Source organism: Colletotrichum destructivum, chromosome 6 (genome assembly GCF_034447905.1).
Source record: "Colletotrichum destructivum chromosome 6, complete sequence".
In the NCBI taxonomy this organism is placed as follows: Eukaryota; Fungi; Ascomycota; class Sordariomycetes; order Glomerellales; family Glomerellaceae; genus Colletotrichum; species Colletotrichum destructivum.
The window spans coordinates 1774832-1785661 of NC_085901.1; the positions used below are offsets into that span (position 1 = coordinate 1774832).

The following is a 10830-nucleotide window of genomic DNA, read 5'->3' on the forward strand; positions in this document are numbered from 1 at the left end:
CTCTCTCTCTGTCTCTCTCTCTCTCTCTCTCAACAGTGTCACCGATTTACCCCGTCACATCTAACTTCCATCAAATCACCACCAAAACCTTATGACATGTGCCTGTGCTTTCTTGCTTTCCCTCAGCAACCCCCGAGAACCCGAGACGAACCTCGACTCGAACTCTCTCTTCTCAAAACACCCATCTCAAAACACCCATCTCAACCTACAAACATCTTTTCAAAAAACCCAAACGTCGCGTATCCCCCCCCCCGTCCTTCCCACCACCTCCCTTTCAACTCCCTCAGACCCTCAAGCGCACCCTATCCCATCTTGCCCAAGTCCCGTTCGCCCTCTCCGTCACCATCCATCCCAGCACCCCCCAAGGAACCGCAAACACAAGCCTCCCCCCCCCTTCTTCCCATTGACATGGTGCACATACCTGTACACACAAAACTCCCCACCAAAGAAGCGCTATCCGTGGCGGAATCTCCGCTGATCGTCGTCCTCCACCCGCACCAACTCCCCAGTCCCGTTCGAGTGTTTCTCCCGAACGTCCCATCCCATCCCATCCTTCCTCCCCTCCCCCCTGCTTCACGTCCGCCTCAACTCCACGTACGCAGTACTTGGTACACGGGACGCCTCACGAGCATCAAAGCAGACGGATGCCGTTTGGGGATTCTGCCCACGGAGAGAAAAACTCTCTTTTTTCGACCCTTCCCCGTCTGATGACTGAACCACAAGGAACGAGCCCCAAGTCATGCCATGCAGACAAATCCAAGGATGCCGTCCGTCTTGGCCGTAGTCGCTGTCGATTATTCACCTCTTCCACAACCTTGGCTCACGAAGAGCCCAGGCCAGGGATGTGACCAGGCTGTCTTGTCTCTTTCTCTCTCCCGTGACCTGTTTATTGACAAAAAGACGACGCAACGAAGAGAAGGTTAAGCCAAGCCGTACAAGACTCAACCCAACTCCTCTACCCCGAAAACGAAGTGGTCAAACGTGACCGAGGGGGTCGGCTCGTGCTCTACCTACAATTTCTCCCCCTTGACTCAGATCTCTCGCGCGACGAACCACTCAGACGGCGCCCCTGCCGGCTCGGTACTGGCTCCGGATCGGCCTCGCATGAGTCGCCTGAGGTCCGTGGGAGACAAACTGTGAAAGAGGGACGCCAGACGACGACGGGACGCGTGGCGCGAGCAGGGCGGTCGGTTTGGGTTTAGGAAATTTTGCGAATAGAAAAATCAAAAGGCAAAAAAAGACGTCGCGACATCTCTAATGTTATCTCATCTCAACCTTGAAGTGGAAATCGGAGTCCTAGCGCTGGTAGGGGAAACATGTTCGATTTTAACTGTTCCGGCCATGGGTGTAATACGTGAGGCCGTAATAAGCCATCAGCACGTCACCCAGATGATCACCTTTTGTTGGGCCCTGATCAGGCCCACCCCGCCTCCTGTAGTCGACGTCTATCTGTTGCTCTGGATTTGAGACCCGCCGTTTGACTCTACGATACCTCTTATCCCATCTTCTCTCTCTCTCTCTCTCTCTCTCTCCTTCTCTCTAACAAGAGTTCGACCACCTGTTCTGCATCTTCCTACTGTCTCCTGAGAGAGAATCAGCCGCCTCGTGACGACCACAACCCCGGTTGACCATGATCGTTATATACAAAGAGCCCTCCTCTTTCTCGTCCGGTCGTCATGTCCGTCCTAGGTCTGTGGTCGTAGATACAGCGGAATTATAGGAAAATGTGGCAGTCGACCGTTTGTGGGGGTATATGTCATCGTTGCTAGAAAACTCCGACAAAGGAAAATCGAAACGATATGTAAAGCAAAAGAAGAAGAAGCCATCTGCTGCGCGAGATGAAAGCCGAAGTAGTATGTTGATGCTGGCAACATGGACCAGCTGGCGCCCTCAGTCGGTGCTCTCCCACGAACTATCTCACCGAGGCCGGCGAGCGGATCCGAGACGCAGCTCGTGAAAACGCCCTGTCTAGTAAGCCTGCCCTGGTGGGAAGAAGCCGTCCGTGTGGGCCGAGATGGCCGGGCTTGCGAGACTGGCCGCGTGCGACGCGTACTGCGAAGAAAAGTCTGCCATCATGCCCGGGTCCTGCATCTCCACGTCCGAAGACTCGGGCGTGCCTGCTGTCATGCCCCTCAGACTCTGCATGTCGTCTGCGATGATGCCGCCGTGGTGCATGGCGCCGCTGCTGGACCCGAAGGCCTGGGCGTTGCCATTCGGGTCGTACATCGACGAGGAGTCCAGCGGCGTCTGGAAGAAGTGCCCGAGCGTGCTGTGGTTCTGGCTGCCGTGGTGGCCCTGCTGCTGGTGGCCGTGATGGCTCGAGTGGGACGAGTGCGACAGCCGGGAGTGGCTGGCCATCGAGTTCGATGCCGGCACCTGCACCTGCTGCTGGTGCGGGTGGTGAAGCTGCGGCGGTCTCGCAACCCGCTGCTGTCTGGGCACGTAGACTCTCCGCTGAGAGGCCATGTAGGCGGCGAGGGCGGGGTTCGCGCCGCGCGATATCTTGAACGAGAACGGATCGGCCGGTTCGGGCGCTGCGACGCTCGGCTGTCGTGACCTATGGCCCGGCATGTGCAGGGTGCACGTGTCGGCGACCGGTGTGACAAAGTCCTCGCGGAACTTGACGGCAGTGCCCGGGTCGGAGCCGAGCATGAGGGCGTACTGCACGAGCAGCTTGACGTCGCCAATGTGGCGGCACTCGAGTCGTTTCCTCAAGATGCCAGACGTCTGGGGGCTCCATTGCAGGCTGTTGCGCGAGACCTCGTTCCACATGGACTCGTTCCAGGTAGCCTGCACCTGGTTCTGCCGAAGCAGGTTGCGTATCCTGGCCGAGTACGTCCACTCGCCGCTGTTTGATCCTTCGTCGAAGTGCTTCACGACGTGGCTCACGTACTCCTTGAACGTGGAGCTGGCGTCCGTGTCGCCCTGCGCCTCGAAGACTTGCAGGCAGTTATCGAAGCCGCACGCGAAGACGACCTGAGGGCACAGGTTGACCTTGGCCTCATCCAAGGACATCCTGGAACCGCCGTGAGCCTGCTTCAAATGCGTCTTGTATGCGCCCTGCCAGTCAAAGACCATCTGACAGCCGCGGTGCCGACAGAACCATTGGGCGTTGACGTTGTGGAAGTCCTCGATGTGGCGCTTCAGGTCGTTCTTGCGCGTGCACGTCTTGGTGATGTCCTCCTCCTTGCAAAAGCCGCACATAAAGGCCCCCTTCTGCTTCGATGAGCTCGTCGTGCTCGACGCGGCGTCGGGTGCCGTGTTGGACGACGTAGGCACGTCATTCCACGACTCCTCCTGGTGGGCCTGGTGGGCAGCTTGTTGTGCCGCGTGTACTTGCGCCTGTGCCTGTGCCTGGGCTGCTGCGGCGGCACTGCTGCTGCTGCTGCTCTGACTGCGTCGACCTAGAATCTTGGATGTACCCCGGGAAACGTTGGAGATGATGCTGCCAGTGATGGAGGACGCGTCGGAAGAAAAGGTCCTGACGCTCTGGGTGTCCCAGACGCTCGAGGGGTCGTCCGATAGGATGGACGACTGTGCAGAAGACACGATGGATGCGCCGTCCGACTCTGCGGTGTGGGCTCGGTGGTCAATGGAGGAAGCGTCAACACCAAGAAGAAAAAGGATGCACTTACGAGGCCCCGTCGTCTCCTGGATGAGGCGGCTCAGTTCGTCTGGTCCGTATCTGCCAAGGAGGTGCTTGATCATCTGTCGGTCGAGAACGATATCCTTCTGCGACAGTTGGCTGGGCCGCTGGGAGGAGCCATCGGCCCCGGGCCAAGCATTTGCGGACATGGCCCCGGTTATGCGTCAATGTCGGTCGGGTCGTCTTCTGTGGAGAGCTGGACAACACGAAGCGCCCGCGAACCTGTACCGATGTTATAAAGCGGGGAGGTTTCCAGTACTCGATCGATTGTACTGTTGACCGTTGGGTTTTGTGTGTGATGGTATGTGTATTTATCGACGATAGACGACAAATGAATAAGAATGAAGGAAGGGAAAGAAGAAGAAAAAAAAGGAGTGTGTATCGCAGTCAGAACCAGGGGGGGTGTGAGTGCGGAAGGTGGAGTGCAAGATTTCCAAGCGGCCGGGGGGGGTCTAGGATCTAGCGCTGGGCGCGACGTGGGAACGAGGAGAAAGATTCTGGTATGAACCGGATGATGGACCGGATGATGGACCGGATAGTATGGTTGTGATTATGGTGTGGGATGGGCAAGGTTGCTAAAGGGAGGGAGGGGAAGAAACCAGCGCAACCCCAAGTGTCGGTCGTAGCAGCAATGGAATGCCCGCCGAACTGACCAAGTGCCTGTCTCGATGGTTTCTCTTTTGCCGTCTCTGTGTGTGTCTGTGGACCTGCATCCAAGTTGCCGTGATCCAACACGGGATGATCGTTAGTGCGGGCGTAGAAGCAGGAACCGATGGAGTCAAAAGAGAAGGCCAGGGTCGATGATGTGCGTGTGTAGTGTGTGTAGAGTAGTGTACGATGTATCCGTGGTAGTAGTGTATAGTGAATGTATGTGCGCAGAGTCGATGACAGCTGGTATGGCGTATGCGCGGGATATCTGTCCGTGTCCTTGGATTTGGGCGCCGCGGAAGGCTGGGCTTGGATCTCGTCGACGGTAAGACGGGCGCTCCTCAGTTAGCTCGTGGCTTTTCTCTCACTCACTCTCTCTCTCTCTTTTGGACCCAAGAAATCGGACGGGATGAAGAGGGGAGGAGGAGCGGGACGACGGGGAAACACAAGGCAAGGCAGCCCGCTCGGTTTATGTTGGAGCCGCGTTTATTTGACTGTCGGCGTGCAGGATGCTAGGAGGGTGTCTGTGGTCCACGTCTCCCAGATGGCTCGTCGTTGGGATTGACTCGTCGCTGGCATCGCCCTGTCGATTCGAGACGAGAGGGAGGGGAGGGGAGGAGAAGGCGAACGAACGAACGAGCGAGTGTGGAGGAAGGAAAAGGGAAGAGAAAGAGAGAGGGAGAAAAGAGTCGTGGAAAGGAAGAAAGCTGGGCTGAGAGCTGAGAGGGAGAGGGAAAACGCAGTGAGTGTAGCGTCTGTATGCCTCTCTGCACTGGTCTGCTCTGTTCTGCTCTGCCTCGCTTCAATCAATCTCGCTGTCTCGGCCGTCTGTCTTCTCCCCTGACAGCCTGGCTCGCGTGGGTTCAGACGGTCTTGGATCGGATTGGGCTGGGCTGCGCCGACGGAGCAGCCATCGCTCATCGTCAGACTCTCTGCCTCTTGTCCACCCTCCTACGTTGCCTGATGGACCCCCGAACCCTACTCCGTGCTTCGTACTCTTTACTGACTTTGGCCTGGAGAAAAAGCGGACTGTTCGTTTTGCCGTGCTGCGACGGGCCCCGTCGACTTTGCCATGCCAAATGAACTCAGAACAATGTGGTAGGGGAGGCCCGCCGAGGGGGTTGCATCGAGCAGTCAAGGGGAATACAGGTAGGGCCAATCCAAAGGGATCCCAGACCGGCAGCGCGAGTATCGACGTCTTGGTCGCATCGGGGGGTGCGATAACGAGACAGGTTAGTGGGCGGCGACGCCACCACTAGGCCGTCCGAGGGTGGTCCAGAGATAAAGGCAAATGGAGAAATCAGTAATAGGACCGCTGCCTCTTCCGGGATGAGGCAGACGAGTGTTGAACTTGCAGGGCTGGTACCGCGCCTTGGGCCTTGGGCCTTGGGCCCCCCTCCCCCGGTGCCACAATTGGAGCACGGCGCAGCAGGCCAAGCAGCAAGGGTGGATGGGCCAGGCAAAGAGGGAAGGATGATGGTGGTGTACTATGTACCTGTAGGTGCGCCGTGGTGTGCTTTGGTGTTTGGTGGTGGTTGTCCTGGATGTGGTAGTTACACGCACTGCAGGCGATGCGAGGGGGGGCCCCTGGCTGCCGTCACCTCTCCTCTGGGTTTCTCTGGACTCTGGCCTCAGTGGCCTGCTCATCGGTTCGTTCCATCCGCCGCACAGGGACAGGACGGGACAATGAATTGTGGATGTGGGTGGCAGGCAGGCAGACTGGCAGCCGACTCCGAGCTCTCCATCGTAACGCGGCGCCGGGTCGACAAGTTGATGTCGGCAAGCCGCCCAGACACCCACCCACCCACTCACCCCCGACCGAGCACGTCTCCCGTTCCCTCAACTCAACGTCTGATAAGACAGGCTCTCGGGGTACACGACGGCGACTCCTCCCCAAGAGTTATCTGCAGCGGGTTGCTGTAAGCATGTTCGGAAAAGGACAAGAAAGGTTCGTCCCCGAGCCTCAAAGCCAGGGTAGACGGGGAGATACAGCGGCTTCATCGGAGGCTGGGGTTTGGGACAAATAGTCGGTCGTGCCTGGATTGGATGACCGACTCCCCAATCAGACGTCGTGGATCCTATTCTCTCCCACCGAAACCAGAATTGATTGACGGCGCCGGGACATGCGGGTCAAGGACTCGTCGAGGTCGAGGGGGAACAGCCCGGACACGGACAGGGTTATCGGCGCAAGACCCCTGAGACGAGCAGGGCTGGTTTGAGTGGGATAGCCCGCGCAGGCGGTCACACTGACTGGGGGGGGGGGGAAGAGGAGGTAAGCAAGCAAACACGTGAAGGAGAGACGCCGACACAGAGAGAGAGAGATCAGCCAGCCATTCATGTCCAGGAGGATGGACGAGACTAAGATTGAGGGCCGGTTTCGAGGAGGACGCACGTGGTGGCGTGGGACGGTGGCGGTGGGCGCGCATTGCTTGCTTGTTTGCTTGTTTGTCCCGACTTCCTCCTTTCGGTTGCGTGATGTTAAGAGGAGTTGTTGCTTCTTCTGTCCGACTAGAACTTCCCGCTCTGGGCGAGACGGCTGCTGCAGCAGTGGGCGTCAGCAGTAGAGTGGTCGGTGGTCGGTGGTCGGTACTCGGTGGTCAAATGGTCGGTGGATGATGAACGTTTTGCCTTCATGCTGTGTCACGGAAATGATCGAGTTGAAGCTTGATGAGTGGAGGGATTTCCTGCGCACCTACCTACCTACCTACCTACCTACCTAAGGTACCTTAGGTACCAACCTACCCAGACATTCTGTGCACTCCTGCGTTAGGTATCTTGTATTCGTAGATACCTACCTACCTTAGGTAGGTGGGGACCGAAGCACTTGGGTACGTACTTGAGTGGTAATGTGGGATTGGGGGAAAGAGCGTGGGGGGAGCCTGGCAGTCGCGAAGCAGGGAAGAAACCATGCGCCACTTTGGGCAAGTACGAAATATCTCATGCTCTCACTTACTTTCACTGTCAACCGTCACTGTCAACCGTCACTGTCCCTCTCTCGCTCCCGCTCACGCTCACTTCTTGTTCTCACTTTTGATCACTTTTTTCTTCTTCCATTTTTATTTATTTATTTTTCTTTACTCTCACTGTCACTCCGTCACTCTCACTCCCATTCTCACTCTACCTTTCCCACTTTCTCCAACATCTCCAACACCATGCGCACTTGGCGGGTTTCCTCAGGCTTGTTTCTTAGTGCGAGGTGCGCCACATATAGCAGGCCAACTGGCTTCTAACAAGGACTGGAACCCTGGTACCTGTATTCAACAACCGAGTTCCTTCGTCATTCTGCAGCCAGCATAGCATGGTCCCCATGAACCTGCAATGAGCCATTCAAACATTGATTCATTCTGTTCTTCAATTGTACTCCGTGTTTGAACTGTAACTAACTCTGTCCACAACATAAACGCACGTATCTACGCTGTACACGGAGCTCTCCCCCATACGATGTCGTGCGGATGCGACAGAGTACCTACCTGTAAGTGCACTAATACAAAGGAGAGGCCCGTTTAGATAAGCCTTTCACGGTGCGTCCGCTCCTCCTCCTCCTCCTCCTCCTCCACCCCCAATGGCCCCAAATGGCTCCAAATGGCATTTCCAAAAAAAAAAAAAACTGCCTCACCCTCCCTCCCCCCTCTCTCCTCTCCCCAAATCACGTTAGCAACAAGCACTGCCTCTCCAAACTCAATTTCGCTGCCTTTCCGTCTCGGCGTCAGCTCCGCTCCAGCGATGGCCCCGGGAAACGGCGCACTTGCGAAACGGATGCAAGCCTTGGGCGGCATTCAAGGCTCTTCCCGGCTGGCCCGCCCCCCCCCCCCCCCCCCCCCAACGAGACTGAGAATATCCCGCCCACGAACTCTACTTACCTGTACGCTCCAAACCAGATCAGATACATGTGACTGTGTCCAGAGTCCAGAGTGCGTATACTGACCTGACCTGACCACCCCCCCCACCCCCCCTGCATCACCTCTCGCTCAAGGTTTCGAGCTACTCCGTTTGTTCGGGATTCAGACGTCCATCAGACAAACAGCAAGATGACCGCCTCGTTTCACGCCTGCGGCAGACTCGTCACTTTTCATCCCCCCAAGTACCCAAACAAGTTACCGTACCTTTATGACCAATTTTAAACAGGAACAGCACTCACTCGGGGGATCATCGGCCTGCTGCAGGGGGCGCCGCGACACCCTGCAGCAGCTCATGTCCCCATCGTCCCCGTCGCCCCCTTCACTTCACTTCACATCACTTCACTTCACTTCGGGCTTCACCTTCAGAGTTCGACAACCACCATCCTATCAGCAGCAGCAGCAGCATGCTGCTGCGGGCTCTTTACCGCCATGACCGCTAGCGCCGCCCAGTGTCCCAGCCGAGAATGCTTCGAGAATGCCGCCGCCATTCAGCATCGGCTTTCCTCCCTTTCCCCTCCTCTCCTACAGGCTCGGTCCAACCAGCCTCGTGCATCAGCTGGCAGCATGCATCTGAATGACGCAACACCGCTCATTCTTTCTTCTCCGGCACGCGGTGTCGAGATTTGGTGGTGGCTCGATATCGCGCCCTCTCCTCCTTTCCTATCCGCCAGTGTGCGAGTGTGTGAGTGTATGTGTCTTACACTGAACAATTACACATTCTTTTTCCAGATCCCCCCCCGGCAAAGGCCCGATCCCCGTCTGGGACTAGGGTGACGACCCGCGGATCCACCCATTGGCCGGCCGGGCGGGGCATCCACCCTCCGATAGCAGCGGTCCTAGTCTCCCGATCCCACACGACACATGTGAATGACAAAAGAGCTCCCATCACACGACAGCTTCAACTGGCTTTTTCAACTGTCTCTTTCGACACTTTGGGCTCGGAGACGATGAGCTTCAACGCGGTGCCCCCGAGAACACAAGGGCTCCTCGGACTACCGCGGGTTCTCTCTCTCTCTCTCTACACCCGGGCAGAAGAGTCGGGTGGTCAGCTTGATGGCCCTCACCTCTCAGCCGCCAACGCGCAATTCTTATTTTTATTTTTGTCCCGTGCAATCTACTATGGTTCGTGTCACCAATATCCGAGCGGCTGAACGCACCTGCTCTTCAGCCGCAACCGTCTCTCTCACTCAACCCCCCTTTCCCTGGTTGGCATATAACTCCGCGCTATTCAGTTGTTCAGTCGTTCAGTCATTCAGTTGTCCGCTTGCTCAGTCCCGGCAAGCACTCGCTCGCCTCCGACCCCATGACCCTGACCCTGACACCGTTTCTACTTTGCTGCTGCATCGAGCTTGAACGTCTCACGAAACAACATCAGTAAACCGCCAGAGCGGCCTTTAACATGTAACCATTGACACGGTGCCCTCCCTCTTTTGTTTCTCGATCTTTCCCCCCACCCACCCCCCTTCTACCATGTCGGTTTTGACCCCGTTAAGGCTGTTCGGACCCAAAGCCGACCAAGCCCAGCCTCGCCCCCCGGACAAAAAAACTTTAATCTCTCCCAGCCTTTCCTCGCCCGGCCGGACTTTCGGACTTGGTCTCGGTCAAAGTCCGGCGTCAGCCCCGAGTCGCGCGCAGCCCTTTCGGTGCCAGCCGGACGGACACACCTCCGCCGGCTCCCATCCATCCTGAGAAGAGCGAATATTTAGACTTTTCTTTTTACTTATTAAATTCTCCCGTCGGCGACTAGACGAGACTCTTGGCGTTGGCCCTTCCGTTGCAATATTCTCCCCCCTCCCCCCATCCCTCCCCTTCAACAAGGAGTCAGCATCGGCAAGTACCGAGAAAGAGAGAAGGAAAGAAAGAAAGATATGATCCTCCCACTATGACACATCCCAGCTTCCAGAGCCTATAGGCTATGGATAGAGGTAGCGGGTCGCCGTTGTAGAGAGGATATGGGGTTCGCCCGCATGAGCCGCCAAGCCCAACGCCGGTCGTCCCTTTGCCCTGCGACACTTGTCGTGCTGCCCGAGCCGCGTCGTCTGTCCTACGTCGCCGAGGTCAAAACAATCGCCAAACCGCTGGCTATAACCTTCCTCAGGATGGCTCTCCTCTTTCGCCATCCTCTCTGCCGGTGATCTTCCCGTGCGAACCATGAATTTTCGCCGACCCCGTTCCGAAGATTCCTCCTACGTGATGATTAGTGAGCCGCGGCACGTACCACCCAGACCGAACCGCATCGTCGTCTGTCGCCTTCCACTTTCTGTATGTTGGCTGGCCCAGATGTGGCCAGACGTGACAGTTGGTGAACTTGCCATGTTCCGGCTCAGGCTCCAAGTCATGTCTGCAACGCTAACGCCGTTGCCTGAAGCCTGTCGGGCCCTGCGAAGTGTTTGCGGGTGGTTTCTCACTGCGTAATGGTTTGTATTTCTTGGCAACGAGTCGTCGACCCGTCTCCGTATTTGTACCATGGATTGCTACGTGTCAAGACAGCGAGCGCTTCGACGTGATGCTGCTCAGCCGCTCCACGGTTCTCTGCACTTCGAACGACGGAGAGTGCAAAAAGGGTAGTGGAATATACGGAGACATTCCCATCTGGTCAGTAATCTTGGCGAATTTTTGCGTGAAGACACTCCAAGA

At 56.9% G+C, this 10830-nt stretch overlaps 1 protein-coding gene across 1 annotated transcript; it reads right to left on the reverse strand.

Annotated features, from left to right (window-relative positions):
• Positions 1-1179: 1179 nt before the first annotated feature.
• CDEST_09731 (Putative Zinc finger C2H2-type) lies at positions 1180-5386 on the reverse strand. Its single transcript, XM_062925890.1, has 2 exons — positions 3636-5386; positions 1180-3569 (listed from the first exon to the last, which is right to left on the reverse strand). The coding sequence occupies exons 1-2, from the start codon at positions 3793-3795 to the stop codon at positions 1969-1971; spliced, it is 1761 nt and encodes a 586-aa protein (XP_062781941.1). The 5' UTR covers positions 3796-5386; the 3' UTR covers positions 1180-1968.
• Between the last annotated feature and the right edge of the window lie 5444 nt (positions 5387-10830).